This window comes from Orycteropus afer, unplaced genomic scaffold, assembly GCF_000298275.1.
Source record: "Orycteropus afer afer isolate SDZICR_OR568_19922 unplaced genomic scaffold, OryAfe1.0 scaffold00160, whole genome shotgun sequence".
Taxonomy (NCBI): domain Eukaryota; kingdom Metazoa; phylum Chordata; class Mammalia; order Tubulidentata; family Orycteropodidae; genus Orycteropus; species Orycteropus afer.
Window position 1 is genome coordinate 6,836,784 of NW_006921747.1, and position 15,034 is coordinate 6,851,817.

The 15,034-nt window shown below is 41.6% G+C and overlaps 1 protein-coding gene across 1 annotated transcript in view; it reads right to left on the bottom strand.

The window, feature by feature from the left end:
* Positions 1-414: 414 nt before the first annotated feature.
* Positions 415-15,034, bottom strand: part of GRIA1 (glutamate ionotropic receptor AMPA type subunit 1) — a 515,315-nt gene continuing 500,695 nt past the window's right edge. Inside the window, exons 15-16 of the mRNA XM_007946426.2 lie at positions 10,487-10,621; positions 415-615 (exon numbers count right to left, since the gene is read on the bottom strand). Coding sequence (XP_007944617.1) covers positions 415-615; positions 10,487-10,621 — 336 coding nt within the window. The remainder of the gene's footprint in view (positions 616-10,486; positions 10,622-15,034) is intronic.

Below are 15,034 nucleotides of genomic sequence, written 5' to 3' on the forward strand. Positions count from 1 at the left end.
TCATGGACACTAGTAAGAAAAAAAAAAAAAATTGCACACATAAGACACATTAACAACTGAATTAAAAGAACACAGTACAATTTCCTCATTAGTGTTCCACTGACTCCATTTTCAGAGATACAGACTCCATTAGATAAGGTTATTCTCCTCTTATTGCAGTACAAAGTGTTATTTATCATCCTCACTTAACAAACGAAAAAGGGTGAAAGAACATCAAAAAAAAAAAAAAAAAGGAAAAGGGACAGCAAATTGTTTTTTTAATTCTTCAGGAAAATCTGTTGAATTGTCCTCCTTGTGGTCGTGGTGGTTGGTGGCGGTTGCGTTTCCTTTTGTTGTTGTTTTTGGCACTGAAGGGTTTGGGATCGGGCAGGGGGAGTCTGAGCCTGCTCCCAAAGGGGTATCCATGTGTTCCAGTTACAATCCCGTTGCTCCCAAGGGCATCCCTGAACTGTGGCTCATGCAGGGAATTGATTGCATGGACTTGGGAAAGTCGTGGCTGACCACCCGGCCATTCTCTCCACTGCCGCTGCCGCTGGCTCCTGCCCCGCTGTTCCGGGGGAGGGTCGATGTCCGTATGGCTTCGTTGATGGATTGCTGTGGGATCAAACAGAAACCCTTTTCAGGAGGACCAGGGGTTCTTCCCCGAGTCCTTGGCAATGATTGGCAAGGATAAGGAGTAAAACTGGACCTAAAATGTCACCCCAACTATTCTCTTTGTCCAACTCCTTTCCTAACCCATAATACTAATCTTGATTTCCCATGAACCCACAAATTTGTTGCATGGCTCTAGACCAGTCTGATCCCCTCTTGGGCCTCAGGTTTTCTCTCCTTACTGAGGTGTGCTGGATTAGATGATCTCTAAGATTTTTTCTGGTTCATACATTCTGTGATTTCTAAAGGTGGGATTATTTCATGACATTGGTGATGACAATACATGGAAGCAACATGACTAACTGGAAAAGCTTCTGAGAATGAGGTGTAGGAAACTTGGGTTGTAGTTCTATTTTTGACATTAAATAGTTGTGTGATCCTGTACATATCTCCTTATCTTTCTAACCGAAAAACAAGCCAAACCAGTTGCCATTAAGTCAAGTTCACGTTTTCTCATTGTAATCCCATGTGTTTCAGAGTAGAACTTTTCTCTACAGGGTTTTCAATGGCTGTGACTTTTCAAAAGTAGATCACCAGGCTTTTCTTCTGAGACACCTCCGGGTAGATTCAAACCACCAAACTTTTGGTTAAAAGCCAAGTGCTTAACATTTTGCACCACCTGGGACTCCCCTTACCTCTCTAGATAGTCCTTCATTGCCACATCTGTAAAATACAGTGGGAGCTCTGGTAGCATAGTGCCTAAGGCACTTGACTGCTAACCAGAAGGCTGGAGGTTCAAACCCACCAGCCACTCCTCAGAAGGAAGATTGGGTAATCTACTTCTGTAGTGATACTGCCTCGGCAACCCAAGGAGGGGTCGCTATGAGTCAGGTCCGACTCAACAGCACATAACAACAACAACAACATGCACTTACAGAGATTTATGAGCCAGAAGTGTGCTACTGCACAAAAATGTTTTATTTATTATTTATTTTAAATTGCCTGTACATTATCCTTGGGTTAAATGAAAATTACATTTTATTTACTTCTGGAAAAATCACTATCCTATTTCCAGCAACATGTGCTAAGGGAATGCAGGACTTATTTGAATATTAAAATATGCAAAATGTAATTGGAAAGGGGCATGTGTTAAAGAAAATGAGAATGCATTCAAAGATCATTATCTAAGATGAGTTGCTTCCCATCAATATATATCATTTGCCCTTCTAGATCAACACACTAGATCAATGCTACTGAGCTTGTAATTTCTGTTGTTATTTGCCATCCAGTCGGACTCAACTCATAGCGACCCCTCCTTGGGTTTCCAAGGCAATATCACTACGGAAGTAGATTGCCCAACCTTCCTTCCGAGGAGTGGCTGGTGGGTTTGAATGGCCAGCCAGCAGTCAAGTGCCTTAGGCACTACACTACCTGAGTGCCTAATTTTGTAATTTCTAGAATACTAGAATTCTTGAGCTGAAAAGCACTCCAGTAATCACCCCAGGATCAGATGAGTTAAGTGGAATGTTCAAGACTACAAACTGGAATTAGAACCATATCCTATTAGACAAGAAGAAAGTTCAGAGTTCCTTTGGAGAAAGAAAGTTTATCACCAGAAATCCAAACTCTCATCTGTTCCTGTTTATCCATAACTTTCCAGTAAGAGATAATCATGGGATTTGGGAGGTGAAGCTTGATGTAGACAAACACAAGGAAATAGTTTCTTGGTGAGAATCAACATAAAGGAGAAGAATTATCTATGGGTTGGGATGTTTCTTCCTCTAACACCAACCCTACCCATCCTTCAAAGTTTGTTGTGTTCTCACCCCCTTCTGGAAGCCTTCCTAGATTATATCAACTCACTGCAAGTGCTGGTCCCTCTCAACTAGTACTCCTATGCATCATTATATATTCTCTTATAGTGGTTCTGCTTTAGTAGGTACATTTTTTATTCTTTAAGAGTGCTCACTGTATGGAGGAGGGCAAGGACCATGTCTTACCAATACTCAGATTGCTCCAAAGTGTTTAGCATGCAGCTAGATGCTTACCAAATCTTTTTGAATTTGATGTAAGAAAAGCCAACCATCTAGAATTCTCAAAAAGTCTATAGGTTTCTTCCTTCCATCTTGTTGTGATTCTAGTGATCAGAGAAATCAGTCTTCTGGTAGCATAGTGCCTAAGGCACTTGACTGCTAACCAGAAGGCTGGCAGTTCAAACTCACCAGCCACTCCTCGAAACGAAGGTTGGGTAATCTACTTCCATAGTGATACTGCCTCAGAAACCCAAGGAAGGGTTGCTATGAGTTGGGGCTGACTCAACAGCACATAACAACAACAACAACAACTGTGGCCAGACAGACACATGTGAGGACAGCTTTGATCCAGCTTTTGTTCTTTCTGCTATACTATGCTGGGAGTATCCTCTTATCACTGGCAATGCTAACAATGTTTTCAAATTTTATTTCCTTTTAAAATCCATGATTCATACAGATTAGACCCATATGATACTCCACCTACACTGATTCTGTCATCTCCTCAAACCTTCAAACTTGATTTATCTAAAATCTTTCTTGGTTGTCCTCCATTGAAGAGGAAGTGTGACATGGATTGTATTCTGTTAAGTCAAAAACCAAATAAACACCCCTGTGATGCTATGGGGGGATATATGAAAATGGAAACATGAGGAATTAAAAGTTACTCATTTGCACCTAAAAAATGTCGAAAATAAAACAACTTTTTTTTTTTTTTTAGTCATATGGAAACTTCTATAGATTAGTTTGAAATGTCTATCCTCTATGATGTTTTCATCCTTTTAATGAAAAAGCAAAACAAAAATCACGCAGATCACATTGGACTTCATTTCTTAAAAAGTTTCACACATTCCTGTAATATGCCACAGAAGTTGCTAGTACTTTACAAATGTATCTTAAAGGAGAAGATTGATGGTATAGTCAACATTGGCACTCAACCAAAGTCTGTGATAACCTAGCTGAGAATGTAGCTAAAAACCTCCAAGGCCACATTATTAGAATTGGGTTTCAGGGATGCTGAGGGCTTCTCAGAGGTCGATGACTCCATTCCCCTATTGCTAGTAGGTACTGACTGCTTACTGGCTTCCTTCCTAATATTTTCATGGATTCTTAGGAGAAAAGATGAACAGTAAAAAGTCTGGAATGGAAAACCAGGCAAAAAAACAATGACAGGGAAATTTATGAGAGCCAGAAATCCGTTGGGACTGCCTTGTTTCTCCAGGTTTTGCAAGTGTTCTGCCTTTGACAAGGTACAGTCTTATCACTTCTCCATCACTCATTTTAGTGGAAAATATTTGAGTTTTTCTTCTCTGACAGGTTTGTCTTACACAGATTGTGCCTTTCGCAGGTTTTGCTGTAAATCACTAGTTCACAAACTTGCATATTGGAATCATCTGGAGCATTTTGGAAATAAAATACCGATGCTTGAGTCCTGCCACCAGAGATGCTAATATAATTGTTCTGGGTTGTGGACTGGATAGGTGATTCTAATATGCAAGCAAAGTTGAAAAACACTGATCTAATTTATCCTATTCACTTTACAGAGAAACTGAGGACTTAAAAATTGACTTTCTTAAGGGTACAGATATATGTAACCTAGTGACAAAGTGGTATGACCCCTTATAGCTAAGCTGTCATAGGCTGATGTTTAAGTTGTTGTCATTCTGCCCTCACCTTTGAGAAACAAGAGTTTTCCATTGTCCACCTTGACAGACCAACCATTCTTATAGTTCATCCTTATCTTTGTTGTTATTGTTGTTCTGGAAGCAGATACTCAGGGAAAAAAGGAAGAGTGGAAAATCCAATCCCAAACTGGCTCCTTGGAGACTCATTTCTCTAATAGTGATTACATCCTAACTTTTCAGCCACTTGCCTTACTGAAAAAGTCTGCCCAGTCTCTGTACATCACAGAACACCCTAATAAAAGCGCAAACCTCAGTAATGACCTCATCCCTGCACATGTGCTAAGAACCATAGTGACCACCTACTGTGGAGGCTGCTCCCTTGCGTTCTCAAGTCTCTCAGCTGTTCACTAATTCCAGGGAAATGTGCAAGGCTTGAATCGATGTTGCTTAAATACACTCTGTGTTAGCAGAGCCTCATATAATTATGAAAGGGCAGTGACTCTCCTGGGGCTGGAGAGCCTGGGGATTATTTTCCTGTGGGAGCAAGGTGGTGAATAATAGAGACCATTGTTTCCTAAACATCAGCTAAGAACTCAAGTTCCAGTCTGTTTTTCCAGGTAGAGAGAGGGGACAGGAGATTCAACCCTTTATTCAATTTAGAATGTTTTAGGTAATATATTTTTGATACTGTATGTTTGTTTGAACTATACTCAAATGTTAAGGGCTGCCTGAAGTCCCATTCTGACCCCTTGATTCTCACATGCTACCCCTTTCCCTTAGTTTTTCTTTATTCTGGGCTCCCTGGTTTTTTTCCTGTATCCAGGCAGGAGTTCTAGTCTTAGTGCTTTAACACTTGTGGATCCTTTGCTAGCAACTCTCATTGCCTGGTTAATTCCTCTTCATGTTTCAAGCTTATTAAATATCACTCTTTCAGGGAAGCTACTCTCACCTCCCACATACTTGCTTCCTGATCAGGACTGGCCTTCTGCCCTGTACTTGGCAGCACCAGGCATCTTTCTTCATAAAACTCATTGAACATTTACATATTTGTGTATTTTTTATCTTCCCAATCAAACTCTCAGCTTCCTGAGAATAAAAACTTGTCTATATGCCCAGTGGTAAACAATACCTAGCACCCAGTGGTGCTCAGTATGTCTTTGTAGAAGGAATGCCTGTAGGAGCCTTCCCACTGTCCTTGTGACGCTTACTGTCTGTCCTGCTCAAGTGGTTTGCCAAAGGGAAAAGAAAATCAACAAGGCACAGCAAGGGGGTTTTACTACAGGTGACCTTTCCAACTAACTAGATCAGGAAAACCTTGGGGCAGGGGCTACATCTTTTTATCTTTGTGACCAGGACTGTGGTCAGACTTGAAGGACACAAGTAGGAGCTCGAAAGAGAGATGCCAAAAATTATCTATAGCTATGTGGTTGGCACAGGCAAAAGAAATACAGGAGATGTGCTTTAGCTAGTGACAACACCTTTGTGGAGGCCATATTTGAGGTCTAATTCCTGTTCCTCTAGCTTCTAGCTTGTGTAACCTTGGACAAGATACTTAGCCTTTCTGAACCCCAATTCTTTTAGCTGTAGGATTGCAAGAACAATGCATTACAGGGCTAATGAAAATTTATATGAAAGTCCTTTGAATATGGGAGTTAGTAAAAAAAGGTCTTACCTTCTTCCCATCCTTTCTTTTCCTGCCTCTTGTTCCTTTCTTCCTTTTCTCATCCATATAGAGTGAAAAAGGACTTGTGGACAGGGTTGGGAATGAGGGGCTGGCACTGAACTAAGTTAGGGACTCAGGACCACAAAAGCTGGCCAAATATTATGGCCAAGGAAAGCAAAGAGGGAAGTTCTCACCACAGGCTCTCATCACATCACTATAGGGACCTTTGTGATATTGGAGGCTGCATTTCTGGAGGCAATTTACTCTGGAGGAGGCAAAGCAGAATAAAATTGACAACTGAAAAAATGGAAAGTCTAAGACCCAAGTGGATGGATTCCACTTATCTCCTTAGGGTAAGAGGGAGTTGATGGAACTTTGGAAATTGAGGTCTAGATTGATTAAATAAGAAAATGGAGGTATCTTTTCTGCAGTTGGAAGATTAAAAATTTTATTTAGGAGCCTCAGTGAGTTGGACAGAAGTCGCACCAACCAATGGAATTAATTATAGGAGACTGGGATGGAAGACCTTGAATTAATGATTCCAAGAGACTCTGATGTTGGTGTCTGAAAATTTTAACATCTTTGAATTTAACTTCCTTTCACTGTAAAGGGAAAGGTGAAACGTCTCCGAAACATGATGTCATGGCTCAGCAGCCTCTTCTAAGATTTCTTGTCTTAATCTAAATAAGTTGACTTCAGTAGTGAAGGTCAGCACTGTCCCAGTGTTAACAGGATTTCAGTCTTTTAGCCACCCTTGGACCATCACCTGGCACTGGTCATGATGAGTGGGAGTCATAGTAATCCTATGGGAAGGGCTTGGGGCCTGGTCTCATCAGATTTTACAGGCACAGACAGATGGGCCAAAGCTACCTTGAATTATGTTGCTTATACTTTCAAGGCTGGGTGACTATAATGGTGGGATTTTTAAAATCTGAATACAACTCTCTTCCACAGCTCATTTCATTCACCAAGAGAGTCTTTCCTCTGCATACAATTCCCCATTAGTTTTACTAATACTTATCCAATGTGTGTCGGAAGTCCAAAAATAAATCAGATATAGCTTTTTACCTTATGGAATGCACAATCCATATAGCTCAAGAAACCTAGCACACGTAAGTGGAGGTAATAAAAATAAAGTTTTAAGGAGGATGTGGGTAGTCTCTAAATAATAATAATAGTATAACAGTACAAATAATAATAACATCGTTGTTGTTATGTGCTGTTGAGTCAGACCCGACTAATAGCGACCCTCCTTGGGTTTCCAAGGCGATATTACTGCAGAAGTAGATTGCCCAACAACATTAGCTATTTTTATTGATGTTGTTGTTATTATGTACTGAGGCCTTACTATGGCTCTGGTATTCTGTCAGGCCCTTCATATCCATTATCTCATATAATCCTCACAACAATTCTGTGTTCTATTTTACAGAAAAAGAAAATGAAGATAGGAGTTACTGAGACTTGACCAAGATGACACAGTCAATAAGTAAAGCAGGTAGGATTGATGTTGGAGCAGCTGTAACACTTTGTGCTGTCTCCTGGGGGGAGCAATGAGGAGCACCTCTGATCAGTCTCAGGCCAGTCCTGGGCCCCTGATTTGTGTCATCACCCAATGTAAAGGTTGGAGCAAACCCAGCTCTTTTCCTGCCCCTCTCTTTGCTTTTGGAATGGCTTTGCCTCATTTTGGAAGAATAAAATAGGAGATGCTTTAGGCTGTGATTTGGGTGGAATAGGCAAAGAAACTTTTTTTAGGTACTAGGGGTCCTTGCTTTGTCTAGTCAAGATCTCCAGAGGTCTGAACTGGGTTTAGAGTCTAAGTCCCACAACTTTTCTGTGTTTTGGCCTTGACATAATCACTTTCCCAAAAGATCTGTGGGTGGGAAGTCAAATGTAAGACTGAGGTGGACCCAGTTCCCCTGGCCAAATACTATCCCTTGATTGACCCTTGTTATTATATCATCGGGATATAGCCTTATTATTTAAATAGGCCCTCTGGGACATAAGACAGGACCAGAGTATTCATCTTTGAGGACCAGCCTGCATAAAGGCATGTGGGAGAGAAGCATGGGATGAGTGCAGGAGCATAGAGTGTATGAAGAGTACATTGCTTGGGAGGGGAAGGCAGGCTGGAGCCATGATGTGGAAATTCTGAATGCCAGGATGGAAGATCCCCTCCCATCCTCATATACAGAAGGGAATACACTGTTTTCCAAGAGGGAGAGCAAATGTCCAGAGAGGCCTCAAAGGGAGACTTTAAGGTATTCATAATCCAACAGTGGGTGAGCTGAGCTGAGGAGTGATTGCATGTTAAAAAGAGGGTTTCTTAGGGCACATTCTAGGATAGAAAATTCTGTCAATGGCTGCTATCTCATCAACCCAAAGTAATAGCCTAGGTCATCACACCACCACAAGATGTCATCCAGAGTGACTATATGCCTTTCTCCTTCTCCTCATCTAAATCCCACTCATCCTTACTCTCAGATCCTGTGCCTTCCTGGAAAACTCCAATTTATTTCTCTTCTAAACTCCTATAGCCTTCCTGTCTATACCATAAGTTGCCTCATTAATTTTTCTGGACCCATTCTTTGTTGATGTTCAAAGGTACTTAAGGTTACACATTGTATCTCTCACCTCTCTGCCTCCCCTAAGATGCCTTGCTCATGGTGTTCTTCATGTGGTTAACATCTCCTTAAATATTTTCTTAATGAGGCTACATGAAGAAATATGAGGGGTGTTGGAGGAATCCCTGGGTAGTACAACACAAAGGTTCGTGTCTCAAATTTATCCAGAGGCACCTAGGAAGAAATTCCTAGTTATATACTTCAGAAAAATCACCCACTGACCATAAAAAAACAGAAACAACAACAACAACAACAAAACTCTATGACTACAGTTTTGTGGACCATCTAGGTCAATTGGCATTATGCAGTCCACAAAGACAATGTTCTATGTCCTACTTTGGTTAGTAGTAACTGGGATCTTAAAAGCTTGCAAGTGGCCATCTAAGATTCAACAATTTGCTTCTCCTCATCCAGAGCAAAGAAGAGTGAAGAAAATCAAAGACAGAAGAAAACAGTCCAAAGCACTAACAGACCACAACCTCCACCACCCTGAGACTGGAAACACTAGATGGTGCCTGGCTACCACTCTGATCAGGATCATAATAGAAGGTCCTGGGTAGAGACAGAAAGAAAAAAAAAAAAGTAGAATAAAATTCAAAATCATAAAAAAATACAAGACTTACTGGTCTGATAGAGACTAGTGGTACCCCTGAGACCATGGTCCTCAGACATCTTTGAAGCCTGGAACTGATTCCACCCCTGGGGATCAACTTTCAGCTAAACAGTGAACAGGCCTATAAAGTGAATAATAATACTAGGAAGTAACATACTTCTCAGTACAATCAACCATATGAGCCCAAAGGGCAGCATTTGCTCCAAAACAAACATCAGAAGGCAGGAAGGGGCAGGAAAGAAAGACAAATGGAAATGCAGAACCCAGGGAGGAAGTGGAAGAGTGCAGAGAGTCCTGTTGCACTGAAGGGATTGCAACCAATGTCATGAAACAAAGTGCTGAACAAAATATGTACAAATTATTGAATAGAAAATGAATTTGCTCTGTAAACTTGCACCCAAACTACAATTTAAAAAAATGAAAAGAAAAGGAAAGGCCATGGAAGACAGTTCTACTCTGACCCACTTGGGGTCACCACGAATTATAGCTGACTGGCTGGCAAGCAGTTTTGTTTGTCTGTTTGTTTGAAGGTTATTTAATCTAAATTCCCTTTGGGTGCTTTAATCTATATTCTTGCCCCAGAATTATTCAGCTTTTGCTTGTATACATCCAGTGACAAGGAGGTTGCTACCTATTGGGACAGTCCATCACGTCTTTGAGTATCTCTGTTAGAAAAGTAGATCTTACTTATTGTTTCCCATTGTTTTCAGTCATTAGTTCTTTGGGGCTTCATAGAATTAGTTTGTTCTCCTTCCCATGTGAAAAGTCTTCATATTTTTACAGACCAGGCTCACATCCTCCATAATTCTCTTCTCCAGGTTCTTCTGGCTATATTTGGTGGGGTTTGGGGTCCTCTAAGTAATGTCTGCCCATGCTTCTCTGCACATGCTCCTATTTGCCAATATTCATCTTATGATGTGGTGGCTAAGAAAGAACCCAATTCACCAGCCATATAAGATCAGCACAGGGTTAGACATACCTTCCTTTGTTTTGGGAGCTACACTTCTGTTGATGTAACCTGGGAGAGAATCAGCCTTTGTAGTGATCACTCCTGTGTCAATCTGTGCTGACTGTCCACTCAAACCCCTAACCTTATCTTACTACCTAGTCTCCTGCCAATGAGGTTGTGTTCTTGGGCCTGATGTTTGTCTCTGAGACACACCACCTTCCTTCCTTTCTCATGTCTACCTCTGTGTCACCTTCTTCCTAATAGCTTTTTTATCTCCTGCCTTGGACTGACCTCAACCTCCTTCACACCCCACTCTCTCTAGCAAAGAGACCCCCATGTAACCCAGGTGTATCACAGAACAGGTTAGGGAAAAGGCCTGGGAAGACGATGCCACCTTCATCCGCTTGGATTCACTACGGGATTTGTAGCAGAACTCGATTAAGGCAACCAGCATGGCTAGTCCAAGTCCTCCAATCAGGATGTAGAACACTCCCGCCACATTGCTGAGGCTCAGAGCACTTGTCTTGTCCTAGGATGAGGAGGAAGGGAAGGGGGAGGGGGAAAGAGTAAAGTGAGCCAAAAGGCTAAAGACTATCCAAGTAACAACATAGTTACACACATACACTCAACCCCATGACCCTTTTTATCATTCATAATAGTTGGAAAGGCTTTTTATTCATTGTTCAAGTATAAAAATATTTCCCAAGAAAAGATGTGTATACATATGTGTGTGCGTGTGTCACACACACACACATTTATGGCCAACAAATTTTCAAGCATCTTTGATTATGTTTAATTTATAATTACATTTCCCTTTCCCCAGTGCCTTTTCTAGAGTGGGAGATGCCTCCTCAAAATTCCAGGCAGCTTCTACCAACACTACAACCTGGAGCTTACCCCATGCTTTCAGAAAACCTTGTCCTTTTTCAGCTCAATTTATGCCCCCTATTTTATTCAGCAACACACTGACCTGGTTTATTGTTTATGTCTCCAAGCACTTTTCTGAAAATTGGTACTTAAAGTGAACTTTCCCCTAGACATGCATCTGCTCTCAATATAATAAGACAGTTATTATATGTATAATAAAGACCAACTGATGTATACCTTTAACTTACTGCTCTGAGTCCCAATTTATGGGGGGAAAAAAAGAACTAGGTGGCTTGAAATAGTAGAAAGGCACTGAGATAGAAAAATGGCTCTATTAAATTCTAATAATTATACTTAATTGGTGTCATTTCTCTATTGGAAGAGCTTGGTAAAACACACTGGAGGTAGACCAGGTGCCTCAATTTAAAAATCTCTGTTATCTACAGCAAAGATGTTGCATTGGCTTTGGATAAACAGTTTACATGGAGCAGGGTGCCTCATTACTAAGGGCTGGGGTACAGCTAACCATGCCCAAGAAAAGGTGGACAGAGCTCACTCAGTGGAGCCTGAGAAAGGCCATAATTGTGGTGAGACCATTGCTGAATTCTATTATCTCCAGTGAGGTTCAAAAAGCTGAGGGACAACACTTTCCCAAGTGGTGAGAACAATAAAAGAAAAACTGGTGGTTGTAGTGGGAGATAAGGGATCAGAGAGAGAGGGCAACCTGCTCAATCAATTTCTTGACACAAGTGAGAGACTATCTTTAAATCTTGGAAGGATAACATCCCCAGATGCCATGGTGGATTTAACACCTTTGTTTATATTGTTTGCTCAGGTAAAACAGGAATCTCACTGAATTAAAATGAAATGCACGCCTCAACTGGCACAGACACACACATAATTGGCTGTCTGGTGGTACTGGGCTGGATATGGCCTTTACACTTGTCCATGTGTTCTTTTTCATGTGGGATGTAGGCTGGCCCTACAAAGAACTGTGTTTCCAAAGGGATAGCTCTAACATCTGCCTGTGTGAATCTGGGCATGTGGAAATGGGGGCGCCTATTGACCAATTCAGTAGCCTTTGCCCTTTTTCTACAGGTGCATTGTACAGGATTCAGCTGGGCTGAACATGGGCTCTGCAGCTGGCAAATAGCAGCATGCCTTCCAGGAGCAGCCTTGGCCAGCAGAACTGTGAGATTATCTAAAGCACACCCCCTTGGTGCCTTCCTGTATTGTTAAAGCAGATGGCTCCTGAATATGGGTTACACTTGGCAAGACATAGGCTGGCTTTGGGAGCAGTGGAAATGGTTATTCAAAGGGGCAGAATTTCTCCTGCTCTGGTATAATGGCCTGATAAGGGAAATATGCAAAAATGAGTTTGGCGGTTGGTTTAAGAATTGGCTGAACAAGTAAATTCTCACTTGGCATGATTTACAGAGAACTTAAAATATCTCCTTTTTTCTTTTTTTTTCCCCAGAGAATCTGAAATACTGCTTCTTGAGAGTAATTGTTTAAATTCCTTGAAGATTTATGGTTATTAGAACTTATGGTTATGTTCGGTGTGGACTTGGGTATGGGTTGGGTAGAAGTAGTGTATTGTTCCCTTATATCTTGGTAAGGAGTGATTGACAGTGATGCTCAGCAGAAGTGGATGGGAAATAAAATTAAGCAAAGGTGGTAGACAAGAGGGCTAGGTGATAAGGGCCATGTTCTGCTGATTTCACAAGTAATGAGTCTTTCAATAGCTGAAGTGCACCTTGCCTCATTGGTCACCAAGGCTGTTTGCTTTCTCATGGCCTTTTCCCAGTTCTCAGTATGGATTTCCTTCAAGGGTAAGAAATGATGGGCATCTGTGTTCTGTTACTATCTACAAAAGACCCTATAAGGGCAGCTGCCTTCTTGCCCTTGTAATATACATGGGGAAGGAAGATCTTCATAGAGAAGTGGGGGCCATATACTATGCAACTGCGAGATGAAGAAGATCCAGTGACTGAACGTCTGATTTTATCTGGAGGTGAAGAGCATCCACACTTCAGAAGGAGGTGTCTGGCCCATGGAAATAGTGATGGGGGGATGTACATCTTATAAAGCCAAAGAGCATTACATGACTGCCACCTCTTGCAGAACAAACACTGTCCTTGATTCTTCTTTATGCCAAAGATGATTATGTAGTAGCAGAATCAGAAAGACCTCTAGAGTCAAGAGGTACCTGGACCCTAACTCCACTCATATCAGAAAGCAAACTTAGACATAGCACAACTGTCTAAATTTGGCCTAATTTAATAGAATTGGGATGAAGGACTGATGTTGGTGTCTTCTTAGCCCAGATAGTAGAGGTGTTTACATTTAGGCAAGGCTTTGTGATTTTCCTTATGTGTGCCATTAGCTATTTGATAGCACCACTCATAGGTTTTTCAGTTCTAAGGATTTCTGAAACCACAGTCTTCTGTTCAGTTGCTGTTACTGACTCTCTTTGACTCATGATGGGGCACTGGGCAGGGGAAGAAATCCCTTTTATTTGAGAATCAGAGCTGTGAATCCTCTTCTGATGGAATGTCCATACAAGAGAGAGGCTTCCTCCTAGCTTGCATAAAAATAGCTTGGCTTATGGTCTGTGGGCAAGCCACACATTTCTGAACTCTGACTAGAGAAAAGGGAGAGGTGGAATTTGAGGCACCTGAACACCCCTCTGTGAGACCCATTCTCCTCCATTCCCATAGCAGCTGCACTTCCAAAACACCAGGCAGCTTGTTGGTGGGAGTGAAAAAGTCACATCTTGTCTCCTGCCAGGAGAGGGACACAGAGAATGACAGTACAGAGAAGAGTGACGGATGAAAAGAAAAAGAAAAATCTCATCTTTCAGAATTGTTGGGCTTATTGCTATGGTGATGAGGACCCCCTTCATCTATTCCCATTAATCTGTTGTCTTGATTTGCCACCTCCCTCATGTGGAAGGATGATTTTTTTTTTTTTCCATATTTCTTTTTCCTCTTCCCACTTATTGGAGGGCTACCCCAGACACTCTCTGTTTATGAATCAACATCCCTTCCAAGAATGCAGGGGTGGCTCAAGTCATCATGAGGAGGTTTGAGCCAGGGCTATTGCAGAGAGATTTGGAACTTTCTTCATGGCAAATGTAGAAAGCTCTGGAAGCCATAGCCATTGGCTGTAAATCCAGTCCCTTTCACTGAAACTGATGCTGTCCATCAGTCAAGGCCTGATAAATCTGGACCAAGTCTCAGATGTTAGATTCACATGTTTTTCCAACTCCTCCTGTTCCTTCTCTTCCTGGTAAGAGTATGAACTCCTTCCTACAAAGCAAAGGCTGCAGTTTCTGCTCCTCTATGTTCCACAGAATCTAGTAAAGGACAATAGCTGATATGAGCACAACTGAGTTTTTAGGGGCTGTCTGCAAGCCTTCTACCTGCTGATTTTGCAGCCTGATATTGCCTTTCAGGACCACACAGAATTTCACCTACTAGCTTTTTGGCTACAGTAGACTTTCTCTTGTGCTTTTCTAAAACTTGTATTTTTGGCATAAGAACCATTTTCATAAGTGGCGGGCTATTTTCTGGAAGTGGAGACTGAGTGGTTCCTTAGGCTCACTCACTAGGTATAACCAAAGTGGGGAATTCATGGGCAGGTAGATTTGATTCAATGTAAGAAGGACTTATCAAATAAACAGAACTGTGTAGAGGTTGAATGCATCACCATAGAAAGTGATGAGTTCCTCAACAATGGAAATATTCAGGAAGACACTAGTGGCCATCAAAGAGATTCAAGCACTGGGAAGAAAGTTAGACCAATTCACCTTTGACTTTTGACCCTCATCTCAACCTCAAGAAATCTGAGGAAACTAAGGAGTCCCTAGAGGGCCTGGGATCATGCCTTTTATAAATTCTCCCTAGAGACTAGCCCCTTTAGGAGATGCAAAAAAGGAAGTCATGTTAATTGGCAACTTCTGCTGTTCCATTTCCAATCTAGGCCAGTTCCCTAGCCTGCATATTTTCCCCAAGAGCAACACAGAATGAGAATTGGCCCATTGTACTAATAATTGGCAAGGCAAATACTGTGA